The following is a 21,465-nucleotide window of genomic DNA, read 5'->3' on the forward strand; positions in this document are numbered from 1 at the left end:
GGGAGCCAGTTTAAAAACCAGCTCCTCTTGCAGACCGGCTGCCTATCGCCTGCCTGTGCTGCTGCCTCTGATACGGGGGGAAGGTCTGTGCCCAGACCTGACATGAACCGGAACTGAGCCGGGCTGCCTGCCCACCTGGCTCCTAATACACTTGAAATGCAGAGCCGCAGCGGGGGTGGGTCCCGGAGCTGGCGTGAGCCAGGCTGCTGGCCAGCCTCCCAAAAACCTTTTTTGGCTAGGAGAGGGGGTGCGTGTAGTCCATGGCACTCACCCGTAAGCTTTGGCTTCTCGGCTGCACTGTGACGTCCCTACAGGGGAGACGTTTGTTGGAGTGCTAAAAGCGGAGCTGGGCCCAGGGCCAGCAGGCCCCGGTCTGTCTGAAGGTGAGGAAACGGCTTGTGGAGAGCACAGGGCAAAATCCAAAGGCGCCTTGGCTTGATCTGTCACCCATGGCCGAGGTGGCGGCAGCATGGCACCGAAGGGCCCTGGGTCCAGGCCGAAGGGAAGAGGGCAGCTCCAGCTGCGGGCACAGCAGCCCTGGCCATGCATTGAACAAGCAGCGGGGTTTGGAACGCCTGGCTTCCCAGCACAGGACATGGGATGGTCCTGGCCTGCAGAGCCCTCAGCACATCCATACGGGGGACAAGCCTAGGTGCTACTCCAGGGCAGGCAGGAAGAGGGAGCGGAACAGGCTGGGTAGGAGCTCGGGAGAAGGGGCAGGGCTGGGGTAGGAACTCACAAAATCGGTGCCTGGGAGGCACGGGAGCCAACCCCCTATCCCCTACCCCTCTCCCAGGGGAGCATTAGGGCCGGGCAGGCCGACCCTGAGTAGGAACGAAATGCATGGAGCTGCCCGGCACTGCCCCTGCCACCAACACAGAACCCTATGGACTCGGAGTCCCACGGGGGGGTGGGAGCAGTGAAGGGAGCCATGACAGGGGCTCAGGCTACTCAGCCCCCTACAAATCTCAATTCCATTCCCTTCAGAGAACCACACCCACTGCAGGCTGGGCAAGGGGCCAGGGCGGCCTGACACCGATTTCCAGGTGACAGAGGCTTCTGCTGAAGGGTAATGGCCATCTGGCGAGAGAACTGCTCGCCCAGGCACTGGCACATGCCACCACCTCTCAGTCTGCCAATTCCACGAAGTGCGCAGCTCTAGGCCAGGTAGTGCCATTGCCTTGGCTGCTGGATGCGCTCGTTAGCACTGGACAGCACTGCTCAGCCCTCGGCCGGAGCACGGAACCCAGCCCCCCTCTAGGCTCAGACCGAGACGCTCTGCTCGCAAACATGAAATGCTAGCAAGGACTCGAACGCAGCCAACAGGGCTGTGCGCTACCCCGGAGAATTCCACTGGCTTCCTGGACACGCGGACGAGTGCTCGGGGCAGCGGTATTTTGACAACTCTCTCCGTACGCTCATTTGGATCCAGAATCCAGTACAACTTTCTAACCCAAGATTTCTTCAAGTCACGTCTGCCCAAGAGTGACACATGAACACTCCCAGTGCCTACCTGGGAAACAACTACTTACAGTGCTAAAAACACAACCCGGGAATTTGGTCAACAGGTAGGTTTTAGAACAGGTTAATACATTTAAGATCCAGGGGTTTTAATGTCAACCACCCAAATGGCTTCGAAACTCTCATATTTGGGGACCTTGAAAGTGAAACAGACAGTGAAACTGAATTTGCTGCTGTTCAATGTCAAAACTAAAATAGACAAAGCCAGCCAAGGTGCATAGTAAAGAGTAAACGGGAATTGTAAAAGGTTTGCGGCTTTGATAACCCAAGATGTTATCTGTAACGTAGGCAAAGAAACTTCTCCCAAGTAGATCTTAAACCGAGTCTCCCCTTTGACCATCTCCGATGGTGCTCGGTGCTTCCAGGGGGTGGGCAGGAGACTGGACGTGGTGCCCTCTCGGGGCCCCTGCCAGTACTAGTGATCTGAGAGTCCATGATGCTGTGACATGAGATTGATGACATTTGCCAAGGGAAACTCATGCTACTTTGAACTTCAAATCCACTATAAAGGGAGTTGTAGCAAGGGGGAGAGAGAATTGTTTTGTTTGAATTTTTTAGAATAAACCCTGTTCATTTCAACGATTAGAAGACTGCCCGTTAACATCGGCAGAAAGACGTGAAACGTGTCACTTAGTTGTGGCTTCTAACCTGAAAAGGAACAAGTGGCATTTATGATGGCCTCAGAGTTTTGATGAATTTTACCAAAATCGGCTTTATTACAAAAAGACACGTGGCCAGGGACCCAGGAAAATGAGAAATCCAATAGCCAGGGGCATTGTCCAGAGCAGAAGCAGCCACATTCGATCTAACAAATGAAACCCTCCACACCGAGCGTAGCGGAGGAAAACAGTGGTTTGAAATGGGCTAACACTGACCACAACGCTATCAGCTCCAGTGGCCACATCATATTTAAGGCTGAGTACGATTTTCAATATCCCAGTACCCAGCTATGCCCGGAGAGGACAGGAGACTGGACGTGGCTTAGTACGGCCGCAGGTCGGGGAGTAACAGGCAGTGCTCTGTGCTGTGCACCCATTAGTCCAATACATAGCAAGGCGGCCGCCGCTGGTCCTCCCCCCCTCCCCAGCCAACCCGCTGCTGGGACCTCCCCATCCCCCTCAAATGAGGGTTAAGGGGGGCTAAAGGAGCAGGAGTACCCGTCATAGGAGCCCCACACCCGGTCCTGCCCATCTGAGATGCTTTACCAGTCCATTGCTCTGACCACTGTGACCTTCCCCATGGAGAACCTGTGTGTGGCAGCCTCCTCGTATTTCAGCAGGGAACTGCAGCATCGTAGCCCCCACCCGCTGCAGGGAGGGCAAAACCCCCACTCGGCCTCGGCCAACTGGGGAGAAATTCCTTCCCAGCTGCCCAAGGAAGGCGCAACTGGGCAGTGGGCACAGCAGAGGCGACGTGCCCAGTATTTCAGCACAGGCTCAGGCGGAAGGGGTGCGGCTCTGCTTGGTCCAGGTAAGAGAGGCCTTTGCCAGCACTGGCCTGGACCTAGGTCATCCTCCTGCTGCCGGGCCCCAGGCACGAGGGGAACAGGGCAGTCCCACGCCACCCTGGCCTGCAGCTGCAGCAGAAAGTCAGTCCCTGTGGCGGGGCACCCTTTCCCCAGAAGCCAGGCCCTGGCAAGCCCATTGCCCTGCCATGGCAGAAGGAGGACAGGAGACACAGGATGTGGTTTCATTAGGCCACAATTTTATTCAGAAACAGCTGGGAGCAGCTGGCAGGAATGAGTGTACAGCGCAGGAAATTCCACCAGCATTTCAGTACATAGCGAGGGGCTCCCCTCTCCTCCCCAGCCCCGGGACCTCCCATCCCCCCCCTCGAATGAAGGGTAGGGGGAGCACAGAGGGAGGGGGTTGGCTCCCTGCCGTACCAGCCATAGGAGCCCCACCTTCCCGTTTCCGTGCCTGGCCATACTTTACCAAGCTGTACCCCTTCCCCACGGAGAACCTGCACCGGGCGCCAAGCAACTAGCGCGCCTGCCTTCCCCCAACGGCTAGCTGGGGTCCTAGGCATCTCCTAATGCCCTCTCGAATATCAGCCAGAAATACGTCCGCTCCCAAATCGGACAGGTGGACCCCATCCTCACTGAACAACTCTGGCGCCCCGTATGCTATGGCCGGGTGCGAAATTACCGACCCTCCTAGGGCAGCCAGGAACTTGGCCACCTCCCTGTTCACATACCTCCTAGCCTTGTCGACTCGGGGGGGCTTCAAAGCTCCGTCCCACACCCTGCGCTGCAGCATGTCTGACCACACAATTTGCACTCCGGGGAACAGTTCCAGGATCTGCCCCAAGTCCCTCTTCGCTCTGATCATTAGGTCTACCCCTTTACACATTCCCAAGTCATTCTCCCCAAGGTGAACCACAATTATATCTGGAGCCTGCCCATGTGCCCCTAAAGCGTGCAGAAGGGGTATCAGCTGGTCCCATAACATGCCCCTCCTTCCATGCCAGCTCAGGACTGCTTCAGCACTGAGGCCCAGCTGCGGACCTCCAGACAAACTGGAAGCCCGCCGATGTGCCCAGTCAACAATACTGTGCCCGCAGATCCACACCACTGGCCGCCTGGCCCGTCTGCCAGCATCTGGAACGAAAACACAACGCAAAATCAACACTGATTCCACACAGGATCTCCCGCACAGCCTATCTGCTTCCGAAGGCCAGCGCCCAACGACCTGGCTTGCTTCGCCGCCAGACCCAGCGGGGCCACTGCTGACGCTGCTCCAACCCTGAACGAGCAGGGACCAAAGTTACGGGCTGGGAGCCCCAAGCCCGCACGGTCCAGGTAGAAAAGGGCTTTGGGACTGCCCCCTCTCCCAGTCCTGGGCCTTCCCCATGACGACCTGGCCTGCAGACGCAGCAGATACTCCCTCTAGCCCCTAGACGGGCACACACCTTTTCCAACAGGCCAGCCAACGGCCCCGGCTTCATCTGCAGTGAGTGCACTTTCCACGCTAACGCAGGCGCTTGCAAACCAATGCCCCACTGACTGTCTATGGGACTTGAGCTTTAGTTTCAAAAGCAGCTTGGACACCAAGGAGCTTTTAAAAATGTCACCCCCCACCTCTTAACACAGCCTGTTGGAACAGCCTCAGCTCCTCCCAAACGCCGTTTGGCAATCCCAAAACCAAACTCGCCCCGCTCCAGACACCTGGATCTGTAACACAGGCGGGCGCCAGCCTAAGCCAGCCGCTTCTCGGCCAGGCGGTTTTAGCCACCTTCTGCAGAGGTGGAACAGAAGGCAGCACACAGCCGGGTGGTTAAACTTTAGGTCACAACTTTATTAACTAAGAAACAGCAACACAGAGGTGGTGAGAAACTGCGCCCTGCCCATCAGGGGAAGCTAATCACCCAGCCTGGCTCTCAAATGCTGATCATCCAAGCACCCAGCACGGAAGGGGAGGCGAGGGATTCAGCCCTGTTATCAAGGTCACCACCCACTGTGAAAAGGGGCAGCCGTGTTAGTCTGGATCTGCAAGAACGAGGAGTCCTGTGGCACCTTATAGACTAACAGGCGTATTGGAGCAGAAGCTTTCGTGGGCAGACCCACGTCATCGGATGCATTAGATGTGCCCACTGGGAAAGGCTCCAGGGGGCAGCTGAGGGGTACATCCACATGCACACAACACGGCAACCAGCACCCCTGCCCTGTACCCAGCTGCGGGATCCACAAATCGGCCCCTACTACAGAACTATCCTGCAGAAAACATATGCTTCCACCCCCAGCCCTGACCAGGCTTCTGCCCCTTGAATTGTACCCTCGCTGCTCCAGCTCAGCCCGACCGCCATCTGCCCACCAGCTGGGACATGACTGGAGGGCCACTCTCCCTCACCCTCACTCGTGGGCCAGGCAAGCCTGTCATGGGCCAGCACGTCTGTGACACTTACTAGCTGAAGCTCTGGCATGGCTCAGACCAGGGCAACTCCCAACACTCCCACGTCTGCAGCTCTTTGGAGCGACAGATTTTTCTGCCAACCCAGGAGCAGCGTGGAGCCAAGATTACACTAGGACTGTGATCCACGGCCCAGGCCTCCGCTGCCACAGGCACGACATCACAAAATCCACGCGGATGCCCGCCACACACGGGTTGGAGACCACCTGCTGCTCTTGTCCTCTAGATGGAGGGGGAAAGGGTGATGAACTCCAGCTACAGCCCACCTTCAGCTTAAATCAGTGAGAGCTGTGTGCAGACAAACGCTGCCTTGTTTCTCCCCCTAACCGGACACATACCACCTTGCCCTGCTATAGATGTTAGCAATGTCAACTATTCTGGGGAAACAGAGAACCCTGAGTTTGCGCCTTCCCGCACAGTACAGCAGAAATTGTAACATTCAGCCTTTGGGTTTCAAAGTGTTTTTGTAAAGGATCTATTCTGCTAACAGCTAGGGGGTTAAAATGTAGATTTAGGCACAAGTTAGACACATTTAACTGCAACTGTATCCTAATAGAAAACTTTGCGGTTAAAAAAACCTTCTGCAACACACTGAACTTATTAAAAAAAAGTCCTTATGAAAAACTTCCTCTTATTTTGTGTCTAGATGCTAGGACAAGAATATTGAAGCAGGCTATACATTTAACAATGCCACACCAGTATTTCCACGTCACATTAGCATCACCTGGGCAAACAGACAGTGCTTTGAAATACTTTGCAATGGACAAACTTGAATAAGATCAGCACAACACACACTGACGGTACCTGCGAGAAAAAAACGGAGGTTTTAGAATAAGCCTTCGGAAAGCTCTCGTTTTATACCCCCCTTTGACAGAGCAGCACTTCAGGGAGATCTTGCTGCTGCTGAACTCCCAGACCAATGAGCCACCATAAGCTATTTTAGTCTGTTACCTTCTCCCTACCCATCCCCCCCTCAAAAACACCCAACTTTTTCAGCATTGCACTCAGTGTTCCCACTAAGATTGTCCAACCAGAAGCGGAGAGAGTTTTGGTTTGTGCACAAATATTGAGGTCACGTGCGCTGGTTTGGACGTGCGCCACCATGGCACCCAATTTATTAAAACGCACACGTTCCCGGGCGCCGGAACAGACACACACACCCTGGCCACGCAGCATGTCCCATTCCCGGGTGCCACAGCAGACCCTCACCATGCTGTCTCAGCCAGCCCCGCCCACCGGAGCAGCCGCCTGACGCACAGCTCTCCAGAGGAGATGGGCGGGGGAAGAATATTTTGTGCATGGCCACACAGGCGCGCACTGTACCGGGAAGTATGGTTACATTAGTCTTCACGAACAGAAGCTGACACAGGATCCACTTGTGAGCAGGAGTTCAGAACACCCATGTCACTGGAAGCAGCCACAGGAGCATGCATTTAAGACTCTGTAAACGGCAGCGTTGCCAGAGCCACTAAGCTCTCTGACCATACAAGTGAGGAAACAAATTCTGTGCTGCTGATCTAGACCAAGACCTAGGAGACGAGCTCTGTAAAGAACAGTGTGCCCAAAGTCTCCCCCACCTCCTACGGCCAAGTTTCCCTCCCGCAGCGGGCTCGGGCAAGGTGATGATACATCCCAGGGACTCGAGAAGCTAAACCCAAACACTTGGCGCACAGTGCTGACACCGGTATTCCCCTCGGCTGGGTGCTGGTGCAGCCACTGGGCCGAGAGCCAAACGCCGCCAGCCGATTAGCGGAGTACCCATGGCGAGGCTGTCGGTGTCTATGGCGGTGCACACTGGCACAAGCCTTGGATCACATACAAAATTATTCTGCACATGGATGGAAAAGAGAAGAGGGAACATTGCTAACTGGCAGGGCACAGCTCAGAATTTAAGACCCGCCTGGCCCCTGGCCTTGGCATGTACTAGCCCGCTGCGGTTATCAGCTCCTCACACAGACCTTACATTTACAGCATGGCAAGCCACACTAACCCCTCTGGCCAGCTCAGGTGTCACCCTTTTACAAGCACAATCCCGCAAAGCTTACACACTGCACCGTTACATCGTAAAATAAACGGGTTAGGGAAAGCCACCAAGCCGTCTTTACCCAGCCATGCCAGGCCCTAACAGGAAATCTTAGCTGCAGAGCGCAAGCTGAATGCCAGCAGCTGAGGATCCATGGTGCGACTGGCACTCAGAGCATGCAGGGAAGAGTTCTCTTAGCACTGGATGTGCTACACTCAGTCAGACATCTGGAAAGCCAAGAAGAGTCAGATGGAAGGACAGGGGGCGGAAGAGACTGTTTCCTTGTACTGGATGGCACAGGTTATAACAGAATCCTTGTCCAAACCTCAAAACCGGAGAGCTTGCTTCCCAGTTTCTTCCATGCACCCCTTTTACTTCCCTCCCATTCCTTTACCTTTCTGGGCCTTTGCCTTCTGTTCTGCTCTCCCCTTATTTTGGAGGAAAGGAAGGTTAACAATGTATCAAGCAGTACATAAACCCGGTCCTATCGCCCACCACTGCAGATGGGGAATACAAAACCACAAACTCTTGGCAAGGTAAAAATCTACTTTATTAATGATAAAATAAGTTACTGCCCCCTCTGTACGGAAAGGGTAGCACCATACACACTCCAAATACACCACAACAATGTTGCACCACCAGCAAGGCACTGATGCCAGAAGAGACACCAAGAACTTGGAGAAGCGTGAAGGCCGACACCCTAGCATACAGATGAGAACCCCTTTACTCCTCGGCTGCGGCCAGCCGGCCCGTGGAGACAGCGTGTGGCATTGGCCCACTCCCAGGAGGCACTGAGCAGCCCCACCTCCGTCCTTCACCCCTCAGCCGAGAGGAGCTAAAACCACTGGAGCGGCAAGGACCTTGGAAGGGGACAACACGTCTCCTGGCTGGGAAGGGTCACACGGTGGGGGGGAGACAATATTGAAAAGCTGCACGCTGCGGCTTTATTGAGGACAAAATATTACAGCAGTATCTACACAGTATCCCAGAGTCTACCCAAGAGCAGGGACTAGCAATAAAAAACTCCATCGGAGGGTTGGAAGCTGCTCCTGAGGCCAAGTGGGGGCAGAAGAGGAGCCCCGATTTAAAATGCTACTGAACTCTATCATCTCATACGTATCAAACCGTCTGGACGGGGGATCGGCACTAGCCCAGGAAGGAAAGCGACTCAGGCAGTCCGCAAGGCCAGTGCAGGCAGAGTGCTGATTCATGGAGGGACTAGGAAGCTCCAGAGTTTGTGCTGGGGAGGTGAGAAGTCAGCTGAGCACAGCTGTATCCCCAAAAGCTGGGACAGAGGCCTATGGACAGCCGTGGCTGCTGCTGCATCTCAGGGCTGCTATAGGAACCGCTCTCTACAGTGCAGCTCATCAGTCAAGCGCCTCTGCGGACAGCCAATCAAACATCCACTGCCTACTTCCCAGGGGGAGGGCAAGAAGCCAGGCAATGTGTTCCTACTGGCAAGAGGCAGGCTGCTGCAGAAGTCTTGTCAAGAGCCAAGGGTCTAGCCAGCTGGAAGGCCTGAGCAGAGCCAGTGCCGCTGACCAGCAAGGACCCATGCTTCCAGGCCACGGTAGCTGGCTACAAACAGGATTCAATTGCTTCTCGCAGGCTGGCGTTGAAAATACCTTCCCCAATCTCGGACAGGTGGGCACCATCTGGGCTGAACAGCTCTGGGGAAGAACACGTGATCTGGTCATGCCTTAACACAGGGATGCCAAGCATGCTGCAAAACATGGAGAGCTCCTTAACAATCATCTTCCTGGACTTCTCCACGACTCCTGGGGGCTTAGCCGACATCAGCCACGTCCTAGGCAGCAGAGCGGACCACACAATCCTGGTCTTGGGAAGCATGGAGCACAGCGTGGTAAGGTCCGTTTTCATGCTCTTGATTAATCCCGGCCTTGCTTGCTGCGCCACGTCCTTTTCTCCTAAGTGTATAATGATCACGTCAGGCAAAATGCCCCTCTGCACAACAGACCGGATGAGACCCAGCAACTCATCCCACAGCATGTCCTTCGTACCCAGCCATGAGACACGAGCCCTGATGGGGTCTATCCCTAATCGAGCTCCGTATGGTTGGCACCAACCCCTCCTCCAGGGTGAGGTCACCACCGTGTGGCCACAAATCCACACTTCAAGGGGGTTAGCTTGCGGGCGCTGAGCCACTCCTGAAAAGAAACAAAAGGCTTCAGTTTAATACGATCCTGCCCTCCACTGCCCGCCAAACAAGCCCCACTGCCCAGCCCGTCAGCGTCACTCGCCACACTACGTGGACACCTGAGCTTGCAGACGTGGGTAGTGGGGGCTAGCCGTGCCACGTGCAGCTGTCGGAGGGGGAGGGGAGAGGTGCAGCAGTAGAAAGCTCATCTAACGGGCGGCAGTCTAAGGGCTCAGGTTAGACGGGGCCACTCTCCTGTGGCATGCGCCCTGGACCAGGAAAAGGGAGGGCCTGCACCCCGACACAGGGACGCTCAGCCCGAGAGAAACAGAAAATCCCCCGACAAGGCATTAACCACTAGATCCTGAGCCATGAGATCTCCCCAGGGGAGCAGGCTCGAGGGAGAGAATCCGACAGCAAACCGTAACAGACCCCTCCTGCTGCTAACCCATCCACTGCTCTGATATACCGGACAGACTGCACCGGGAGCGCCAAGCCCCTTCCGTTTGTCTCCGGAGCCAATGCACGCAGCACAGGGGTGCCAGCGGGGCAGCGCTTCGCCGGGACGAATGCACAGTCAAACTCCCTGGCCAAGTACCGGGAAGAAGGAAGTTGTACAGCTCGGAGGGAGTGGAGCCCAGGGCCCACGGCAGGGCTGTGGAGAGCAAACCGGCAAGGGCTCGGTTCAGGGGGCAGTGGCTAGCTGAGCATCACTCCCCGCTGACGGGCCCACAGAGCGGAGCTCTGGGAGCCAGCGTGGGAAAGCGTGGCCATGGTCACTACGAGGGCTCGCCGAGGGAAAGGGTTCAGCACCCATGAAGAAGCAAGGGGAAATGGTCGCTGGCGCCACGGCGCTTGTCAGAGAGGAAAGAGACGCTTCAACAATGCGCATTATCTGGTAACACCATTCGCTCCCTACACAGCACTCCGTGTCCTGCCCGCTGCTCGGCTGGGCCCTCCTCCTGGCAGCAGGGCACCTCTCTAGTCCCCGTCCCCCCCTCCACTCTGAAGATTAAGATCGTGCCCCCTCTGCCCTGCCAGCTTCTTCCATGACTTCTTGTCCAGTTCTTGCAGCCCAAATACACAGGGGCCTGGAGCAGCACTGGTCTGTCACAGCAGTGCCTGCCTTCAGATCCTTCTCTGGGAGGCCGCTGGGCTCTAACCCAAATCTAGTCAGCGCCCTCCCGCACTACCACCGAATTACAGAGCTATTCTCAGCTCCCACAGCGCCCTCAGGAAAGGCCCTGCCCCTCACCCTGACACAGGCTCGCAAGGATCTCCTGGATAAAAAGGGATTCACTGAACACCCAACGTCTCCCTGCTTCTATGCAGAAATCACTTCAATTCCGCTGTCAGCCTCACCTCTCCCTCCAGCAACACTGCCTCCACCCTCGCTCACCTGATCCCTCCAGCTCCTCTTCTCAGGACTCCTCTCTGGGCGCTCCATTCTCCACCTCGGCCACTGGGTCCATCCTCCGCAAGGGTCTCCCAGCCTGGGAAGAACTCCTCTTGACTGCCCAGGTGCACTCGCCGAGTGAGCTGGCACATCCTCACAGGTCTACCAGCAACTCTCCTGGGGGCTCATCTCCCCTAGACAGCTTCCCCAACCGTCGGTACCACCCCTAACGCGCACCTCGGCTGGAGAGATAGACCCCTCCACGCTCTTCACTGCAGGGAGCTTCCAGGGGAACCATTCACTTGACCAGAAGACTGAGGGGGGTGTATAGCCCAGCCCATGCTCTGATGCGTAACTGTGGGATGGGTTTGTATTTGGCAGTGTTTCTAAACGGAACGGGATTCATAACAGGCAGCCAAAGGCCCTCTAAAAGAAAGGTGGGCAGGGCAGACGTGCAGGGACCCTTTATGTCCTGGGCACACAAGAGCATCTCTCAGCCTTTTCGTTTTAAGGTTCCATTCTACCTAGAAAAGCAGAAAGAGACTGAAGGAAAAGGTTGGCAGGAGCTGTGTCTGGGTTTTAAAGCACCAGCAGGAGAGCTGTGGTCCTGTGACATCCCTTGAAGAGTTTCAAACTTTTCTGGCAGCGGCAGCACCATGTCAGATTTCTAGCAAGTAACATGGAAGAAGCGAAGCACATGACAGAACTGGTCCAGGAACATTTCACACACGATTACAAGCTCCACCGCACACAACACGCAAGGTTAAGTGTCCTTGAAAACCTTGGCCCCTGCTGGGCTACTGGAATCAAGGTATTCTGAATGGAGAAAAGGGAGCTATTAGTTAATGACAGAACCGCTTCTCACAAGGCTGTTCATTAGCACATCACTAGCACCTACCCACAACTTAGTTCAGCTTCCACTCAGACGGGGCGCAGAGGTCCCACCAAAACTAGGGATGCAACAGTGTAGTTGATTCACCGATAAGCAAAAGCTTATAGGTTAATGCTACAGACTACACGCATTTCCACCTCATCCTGCCCCCTACCCCCAGGACACTTTTTAGCAGGCTGGCCAGCAGCCCAGCTCAGTCCCAGCTTGCACTGGGTCCTGGACCTACCCCTGCTGTGGCTTTGTATTTAAAGTGTGTTAGGAGCCAGGCAGGCAGACAGCCCGGCTCAGTTCCAGCTCATGCGGGTCCATGAGCTCAGACCCCTCCCCCCCCAGACAGGGGCTGCCCGGGGACTATAGAGTAGTCAAGTAATCGATAAGAATTCACGAGGTTAATCGACCATTCAGTTAACCGATATTTAATATCCCTAACCAGAACGAGGGACTACAGAGCAGACTGGGCTGTAACTCTTGAGGAGACACTACAGAAGTCATTCTCAAGACATGAATTGAGCTGGCAAAGACTGATACTCCAGAAAGGTACGGCCCAAGGAAAAGCCAACAATCAGTGCTCTTTCCGATAACACTTCAGACACCGTACAATGGGGGTGAAACAAAAACCTATTGGCCACATGTTCTCGGTACCTCGAACATGTACGCATGCACATTTGCCCAACTTAAACCACAAACATGCACGTTCTGACACATCTGCTGTGACTAAGTGTCCAACACACATCTGTCAGTGCCCCTGGTTTGGGGTTAAAGTCAGGTGAACTGACAGTATAGTATTTAAGCCAGTTCTCTTGACTTGTTTCTCCACTTTTGTAAATGCAGAAAATTATTTTACTGTTTGTATACCCCTGAAGCACAGACAGATAAACAAAATTCTGCACCATTGTGCCTGAAACAGTGTTCTATGCTCAGCAAGTCCAGAGATTAAAATCATCTCCCTTAATGTATATACACCATTTTTTAAAATGTATCTTTATAAAAATATACAAATTAACCAAGCTATTAATCTCAGAGAGACTAACCACTACACACACATTTTGCTAAACTAGTCTTGAAAAAAGTCAGCTAGCAAAGCTCACTGTGAAAACACTCTGAACACTATTTATGGGGCATTTATTTCACTCTGAGTGTTATTAGCTATTGGCCACTTCTCTTCCCCAATATCTGCTGCCATCCTTTTCTTCATGCTCCATTGCCAATAGGAAGTATACAATTAGACACACGAGTAATGTCAACATATTGTATAATTCTTAACGTGTTGAAACAGAAGTTGTACTCATAGACAGGGCTCGACAAATCGGTTTATATACTCGCCCGGGGGGAGTAGATTTCAGCCACTCGCCCCATTCACCGGCGGTGCGCGCATGCACAGTGCGGTCTGACGTGTGCGCAGCTGGCTAGTGGATTTCGCCGCGGTTTGTCGAGCCCTGCTCATAGATATGGCCCTGCACCGATACACAATTGGTATCCGCATCCACAAAAGTGCCCGGGCACATTCCATTTGCGGTGGACAGAGGAAACGTGCACCCCAGGGGCCAGGAATAACTAGGAGTGGGCATTAAGGCCTCAGCATTCAGCTTCAGACATTGCATCCCACACCTACCACCCTCTGGAAGCCGACAGGCAAGAGCTTTCCACTGAACCCTAACTATGCAGCCCAACTGATTGGAGTTGCAATTAATTCCATAATTCAATTTGCAACATGATTTGCCTTTATTTGATGCTTATGTAAGCACACACACAGCCTGCACTAATAGAGTCCCAGCTGTGACTGGGCCCCTACATCCAGACAACTTTTCAGAAAAACTGAACGTTGAGCTCAAATGTCATTGTTTTCTCTGCTCAGTTTTTTAAAGCTGGGTTTACAGAAGCTTTCACCTTTTTAGGGGCCTGACCATGAAAAGAGGTTTTTCACATTTTTACAAAGTTATTCGGTTGTCACAGATGTACATAAAGCAAAGTTACTGCTGCGATAAGCTACAAAACTTTCAAGATCCCTGACTTGCAGTAACAGATTTTGTTTTGCATTTCCTTTCAAATCTTTCATCCCAAAACAACGCATATGTCTAAGGCATGGCTGTGTGGACAATGCACGGTTCTGCACTGCAGCAGACAGGTCAACAAGAAGTAAGGTTACTGAGCAATCAAATTAGCTGACACAGGGACAAGCAACAGTTTTCAGTTGTCCACAGAACATAAGCTACTTTTTAAGATGCCAATCCTTTCCCTCCCCCAGAAGTATTGCCACTACTTTACAATAAGAGAAATCCGGTTCCTGAGAAATGCGGAAATGAGAACTGAGGAGAACATTCCATTTCCAGTGGACGGGGGAAACGTGGAGGTGGCAAAGAATAACCAGGAGTGGGCATCCCACACCTAGTGCCCCCTGGAAGCTGTGGAGCAGCTCTGTGCTGAAGCCTAGCTATACATCCCAACTGAATGGAGTTGCAAGACTTGTGAAGAAAAGCCTAAAATGGAGTTTACCTTTGACTGAGAACCACCAACATGCTCCTGGGAAAGCGTATTGGACAGAGCCATGTCTGTACAACCATGCAATGCTGTAGCTGTGTTGGTCCTAGGACACCAAAGACACAAAGTGGGTGGGGTAAAAAAGATTTTACCTCGCCCAGCTGTGTCAAACAGAATGCTCCAAACTTGTTCTTTCGCTGCATTCCTCTCCTAAGCTTGATGGCAGCAACGCTGCATTAGACTCGAGAAGGATGGGAGGGAGCAGAAGCACTCCCCAGACCCCCTGTGAATTCTGCTTGTGAGGCAAAAGAAGGTGGCATCACTACGGGCCACAGGACCACGGGAATGCGCGAGCACTCCTTTGACAGCTGTCCAGGGGCAAAGCTTGCACTTTACAAGATATGCCTTTTGCACTGACCCCAGGAATTACCACCACCTAGCAGGTAGCCCGGAGCACCTGCTGGAACACAAGAGTCTCATTTTCAGGGTCTGTAAAATGAAAAATTCCCTTTGGAGCAGAAGCCGTTCAGTATCATCAGAGCAGGGAGAGGTGCTTTCAGATGGTTCCCCACTGTAGCCAGTCTTTCCCTTCTATTGTAATTCTAACCACATCCCCAAGAATCATCCCTCGTTCCCTACCACTGAACTTCCTTGTTTCAGCCCCTTTTTCCCACCTCCCAAGAGACAGCCTAACACAAAGTCTTGTGAATACAAATCAGAAGCATAAAAAAGGGGACCAGAAAGATGAAGTGAGTCATCCTTTGATAGGAGCACAGCCTTGCTAATCCAGAATCTGGTGCTTGCGGATGTACACAAAAGGAGATACATTTTGACCCATATTTCACAGGTAGGATGAACTTCAGTAGTTTGTGATTACAAAAACAGCAACATTTGTCAGTGTTGGAAGGCCTCGTGAAATTTAAGTGAAAACCAAAGTTGTTCCAGAGGACGGTCACTGCATGGCTAAGACCAATGCCTACGAAAAGGCCGTAATAGGTAACCTCTCTTGGGAAGAAACATTACCTGCTGTGCATACAGGTTTTGTTCCTGAGGAGTTCGGACAGTTTAGCTGCTTTCTGTCATTCACACAACCAGCTCGTGGCTGGAGCAGAGGTAATCCAGGTGCTTAACCTCTGCCATAGTAAATTATAGCTTGAATTATTTAGCAGTCTTGAAGGCAGCAAGAGACTAGATCAGCAGTTCTCAAATTGTGGGGCCGGACCCCAAAGTAGATTGTGACCATTTTAGTGGGGTTGCCAGGGCTGGAATTAAGCTTGCTAATGCCCAGGGCTGAAGCCCAAGGGTATTAGGCTTGGGCAGCAGGGCTCATGGCACAGGCCCCTCATCTGGGGTTGAAGCCCTTGGATTTTGGTCTTGGTCCCCCCCGCCCTTTCCTGGGGTGGCAGAGCTCAAGCTTCAGCGCTGCCGCTGCCCCCCTCTCTCCCCACCTGCGGTGGCAGGGCTCAGGTGGGCTCCAGTTCTGGTCCCCCTCTAGGGCTGTTGTCAGACAGGGATCGCAGTGCAATGATGTTTGAGCGCCTCTGAACTAGATGACTCAATAGGCATTTTCAGTCCATACTACCCATGAGTACAGCACCAGCCTGAGAAAAGCCCTTTGATAGCCCCACCCCAGAGACCAGAAGCACTGAAAAAAGTTCTCACCTGAGCTATAATCTTTTAGGCGCAAGTCTTTCACAGGTGTCCCGTCGGGCCCTCGGAAAGCGTTGAGAATCTGGAGAGGCAAGCCGAGAGTCCACATCAGTTCCAAAGCCCACAGCGGACCAACGCTGCTTTTCCTCTACCCCACTTCCTCCCCAACATGCTCCGAAGACTTCTGTTGCTTTTGGATTCCCAACTCCATTATGAAGTGGCACATTCTCCCATAGTCTTCTCACCACCTCTCCAGTCACAAGCTTTGCTTCTTACTGAGTCGTGTCTTTTCTCTGGACATTAATTACCACTACAACCAATGGCTGCTAGTCACCTTTGAGGTTGGTCAAGCCTTTACTTCCTCGAACGCCCCGCTATCTCACAGCAGCGAGTTCCTTACGTGAGTTCTCAGGCACAATTCCCAAGAAGTCTGATCACTGCTGAACTACCGCTCTACCTAGGAGCGCAACACTGCGACAAGCCACTGTCTGGAACTGTCAGGGGATAAGCCCTGGGGCTGCCTACTGCAGCTCTGGGGAAATAACTCCTACCCCCCCCCCCCCCCCCAAGAACGGCTAGCAATCAGTGTGGGCTTTCTGTAGTGGAGCAGGAGAAGTCTTTCTGGTCTCCGTAAGACACTGTTTCTGTGCCTCCCCGATAGATGCAGAGGAGGTAATATAGGAATATAAAGCAAGTGAAAAGGCTCAGTCCCACCAGCCAGGCTAAGGTGACACGAGCTTCATTCCCCCACCAATGAGAGCACAAGAACATCACTTCTACATCACTTGCAGCAGAAGTCTCCACCCCAGTCAAACGTAACACTGATCACCTTGGATTTCCATGTGGAAAAAAAATCACGAGCTGGTGTCACAGCACCCTGCCCATCTCTTGCACACAGAAGGCCTGAAATGCATTTTCAATGGGCAATTACTTATATTTTTTGTTTAAAAAAGAAATCTTGCTCTTCTTCCCTGATTACAAATCTCGCTAGTTCTTCAGACCACACTGGGACCTGCTCAGGACATTTGGGATGTTACATTCTTTTGCTATAAATGTTGATAAACTTTGGTGAGGTCAAACACACAACCACCCACCCCCACACGCACACTTACATCATCTTTTGTGGCAGTTTCCGGCACTCCTCCTAGCCGAATGAGCTTGCTGGGTTTCACATCTTTGGGGCAGGTCCTGTAATCTTGGTCCTTGAGTTCAGAATCAAGATTATTTTACAATGGAGACACACTCGTCCACAAGACACAAAACAGTAACAAAATAAATCAGGGCACAATTCATAAACAGCATGGCTCCAGCAACCGTTCCCAGCCACAGAATGTTTTAGGGATGGGCAGCTGGGTTAGCTGGTTGTGACCGTTCAAGCTTGGAGCTGTTTCAAATGCACTTGGATTCCATAAACAAATTTAGTCATTTCAGTCTACTCCCAGTAAGCACTTGCCTACTTGCTGCATTATTCAGAGCAGCTCTCGGTCACTGCTAAGAGGAGACCCAAGTCCTGGAAAAATCATGAGCTCCAAAATATTTTAAAGAAAAGTGAAACAAACTCACATACAGTTTTGTTATGTTCCCAAAAGCAGGAGAGATTTGGAATGTTTAAAAAGTAGCTGGAATTACTTATTTCTGTGTTAACTTGGACTTAAGTTACACAGGTGGTGGAGAGGGAATGAGCAAGGTAAAAAATTAGAGGAGGAGGCATTTGGGGAAGGTAGGTACATCGGGCTAGGAGTGCTTCCCCTAGGATATGGATGGAAATATCCTTCACTGCCCTGTCCCCCTTTTTCCCTCACACTTTGGCTCACTCCAAGTTTTTACAAAACCACATACCTGAAGATCCTGCCTAGGTTCTCTGCTGGGTTTTCCTTCTGTGAAGGATTTGCCATGCTCATAATCAAACAGCCGACCGCCCGGTAGCCGGTGATCTACATCTCTGTACTCAATGCTTCTGTAATCAGTATCTTGTCTGCCGAGGAAATCCAGGCCACCTTCCCCCTTTAACATAAGACTAGGATCTGATCTTTGATGTTCAGTGCCAGAAAGCTGCTGCTGGTTTGCAAAGCTCTGCGGCGGCTCATCTCGGTCTTGAAGAGGCCCACGGCTATTCTGGAAATCTAGCGAAGACTTCATTTCAAGACCCACTCCAAGGGACTCTCCTTCTCTGGCTCTCGGCTCTGAATGCTGAAACTCTCCTTTCTGGACGCCAAAGGGAGATCTGTCTAGTGCAGACTCTTCTCTCGTGGTGCTTAAGGCAGGTCGCTCGCTGTCTGCTGAAGGAGCAGTAGACTGAGTGCGCCTGAAATCTACAAGATTCTGATCCACAGGGGGCATCTCCCTGTCTGTGAAGTCCACAGAAGCAGCCATGTCTCTGCCCCTAAAATCCTGATCGGAGCGAGGCTTGTGTCGATTTCTGAAATCGGAAGGTGGAGTTTGCCTGTTCCTAAAGTCCAGATCAGAGGTATTCATGCCCCTGAAGTCCAAATCAGGTACATCCCTGTTTCTAAAATCCGAATAGGAATGCTCCCTGCCCCTATAGTGTGACTCGGGCATGTCCCTCGGCCTGAAGTCTGAATGGGCTCCCTCTCTGCCTCTAAAGTCTAGATCAAATGAGCCCCTACTCCTGAAATCTGGTGGGGGGTCCTCTCTGCCTCTATAATCCATGGTATGCGCTTCCCTGTCCCGGTAGCCGATACGATTTGCCTCCCTATTTCTATAATCCATCGAAGGAGCATCCCCACCCCGGAAGTCCATAGACGGTCCCTCCCGATCTTGGAAATCTCCAGAGTACATCTCCCGGCCCCTAAACTCTGAGGAGGGGGGTTCCCGGCCCCTGAAGTCCAACTGTGAATCATCTCTGTTCTGAAAGTCAGAAGGCGGGAAGTCTCTGCCCCTGAAATCATGATGACCCTCCCCACCTCTGAAATCACTCCGTGGTCCGTCTCTAGCTCCATAGGTGAAAGACGCTTCCTCTCTGTTGGCAAACTGAGGGTTGAGGAGGCCTGAGATATCAAAAGGAAGCGATTCTCTGCCAGAGAAGTTGCCAGAGTGTCTTTCTTGAGCAAGATTATCAAGGGAAGGAGGGTATTCCCTGTTCCACCCAGGAGCAAACCTTTCTTCTTGGCTCCCACTGTAGAAATAAAGACAGTGTTATTCATAAGTGCTTAGAGTCTGCAGTCTACACAGAAGCACACTCTTCTCTAAGAGCCACAGAAGGCACTGGTGTTTGGTAGTGAGCTGAGGCAGCATACGACAGGTGTGAAAAAGCAAACGTGCGTGCTCCCATTCCACCACAATTCCCAGAAGCACTCACCAAGGAAAACCTGCAATATCAATGGGTTAATGATGGTAGCAATCCACATGGCCCTGCATGACACAGCTGGAGAGCTCGGGTGAGGCTAAGCATCACTAGCCCCAAGCTACAGGGATCCGGTTTTGCTTTGGTTCCCTTAGCACTGTTACGAGTGGCTAACTGACTAAATTGTCGGAGATGGAGGTTCCCTAGCCCTCTCCATCAGTATGCTATGCAGCAGCAGAGATGACACTGCATGATGCTGAGCACCCCTCAGTCACACTCAGGTCAGTGAAAGTTTGGGAGAGCTCAGAGGTTCCTAGGAGCAGGTCAAGTGTTCAAAACTATGGCACTTGCTGGTGGCATCAAACGCGTTTCCCAGCAATGGTGCCTAATTTATGGTGCTAAAGCCAAGCCATAGCTTCACAACCAACAGGCTTCATGGGGATAGAGCAATCGGCCTCATTTTAGCCAAGTCTGACTAACCTACATTTTTAAGAAACTGGGGGGGGGGGGGGGGAGCAGAAAGAGCAAGACTCTTTAAAGAACATTCCCAAGCCCTAATAAAGCAGCAGACATCTCCTCTTTGGCAACCCTAGCAAATGGAGTTCACCTTACAGTTCACAGTGACAGAACCTCCCCCACGGACCTGAGAGAGGACATCTGAATTTACTCAAGTCGCCTATGAAAGCAATCATACACAACAATGATTGTAACTTGAGCCAAGGGGGAAAAAATTCCCCCAACTTATGAAAGAGTGATCTTGGTTAATTTTTAACTGGAAAAAAACCACCTGTAAAGCACACTCATCCAGAACTAGCCTGAACAGTACTTGTTTGGGGGTAAAATAAAACCAGGCAGTTATTCGTATATAAAAGCATATAAGGGTAGAAATGATTTCTTGGTGATCTACCTGTAACTGACTCAAACAGCAGAAATATCCCCATTACCTCAGCAGCCTGTGGGATACATTTCTCTTGTGAGGAAGTACATTCCGCAGATTCAGGCAGAGGGACACCAGGAAGCAAGTTAACAAGGACAAGGTAAATGGTCCTGTAAAATCCCGTTTCATTGGTTAACCAGATAAAGGTTAAGTTTAAGCAGTTAACTGATTAAACGGGGGGAAGAGGAAGGCGGGTTGAAGCACACCCGTCCGTGGCACGTCCTATGGGACTGGAGCTGCCACCTGCCCACAGCGAGCCACTGCGGATATCGGCATTCTCATCCGTGGATGCAGATACTCTTAGATACAAGGCAGACAGCCATGGGTTTGCAGGGCTCCTGTTATGAGTGGCTAGAAAACGGGCGGTGAGAGTCACTGAGAGTAGCTCTACAGTGGTCATACAGCTCACACAAAAATATAGTTTCACAATAGCAAGATGTGCAGTAAGTAATGGCAAACAGCAAAGAGAAGGGAACCCTATATAACCCCTACTGCTATGAACATTTCATGTAAGAACAACCTTAAAGTACAAACTCCAAATCCTTACCGAAAAGGGCCCATTCTGTTGGCCGGCCGGGGGTCTCCCCACATCTTTCCCTGTCTGTTGGGCTTCCAAAGATGGATAAATTCCTTCCACAAACAATGACAGGCAGCAGAACCTACGGTGGAAATAGCATGACAATAAGACAGTAGACACAGACAAATCATAGAATCAAGAACACCATAACTGGAAGGGACCTCAAGAGGTCATCACGTCCAATTCCCTGGCTTCCCAGGAAGGCCAAACACCGTCTAGAACATCCCTGACAGGTGTCTGTCTAACCTGCTCTTAAACATCTCCAGTGATGGAGATTCCACAACCTGCCTAGGCATCTAAGAAAAATATCACCTAACCACAGTTTAAACAAACTTGGAATATCTCTACGCCCATAGTGTCCAACCAGTTCTGAACTAGTCACACTCATCCGGCCAAACAGGCACATGTGGCTATAGGCAATATGTTCAGTGCAAATACACAGAAATGCAACCTAAATGTATAGGTCCCAAATGATTTAACATGTTTTAAATCAGACTGTCAGAAGGGCCTGGGATAGTCATTTAAGCTTTTGTTGCTAACACCACACTTCCCACCTACTGTGTTGTCTGATGTACCAGTCACATTCCACTTAGAAAGGAGAAAACACTCAAGATCTACAAA

At 52.0% G+C, this 21,465-nt stretch overlaps 1 protein-coding gene across 3 annotated transcripts in view; it reads right to left on the bottom strand.

Annotated features, from left to right (window-relative positions):
- The window catches only part of RBM6 (RNA binding motif protein 6), a 75,873-nt gene that overhangs the window by 41,706 nt on the left and 12,702 nt on the right, over positions 1-21,465 (bottom strand). For all 3 annotated transcript variants that reach the window (XM_075939554.1, XM_075939552.1, XM_075939553.1), the window contains exons 2-5: positions 20,815-20,926; positions 17,866-19,162; positions 17,139-17,228; positions 16,039-16,108 (exon numbers count right to left, since the gene is read on the bottom strand). In XM_075939554.1, coding sequence (XP_075795669.1) covers positions 16,039-16,108; positions 17,139-17,228; positions 17,866-19,162; positions 20,815-20,858 — 1,501 coding nt within the window. In that variant the 5' untranslated portion in view covers positions 20,859-20,926. The remainder of the gene's footprint in view (positions 1-16,038; positions 16,109-17,138; positions 17,229-17,865; positions 19,163-20,814; positions 20,927-21,465) is intronic.

Source organism: Pelodiscus sinensis, chromosome 11, assembly GCF_049634645.1.
Source record: "Pelodiscus sinensis isolate JC-2024 chromosome 11, ASM4963464v1, whole genome shotgun sequence".
Lineage (NCBI taxonomy): Eukaryota > Metazoa > Chordata > Testudines > Trionychidae > Pelodiscus > Pelodiscus sinensis.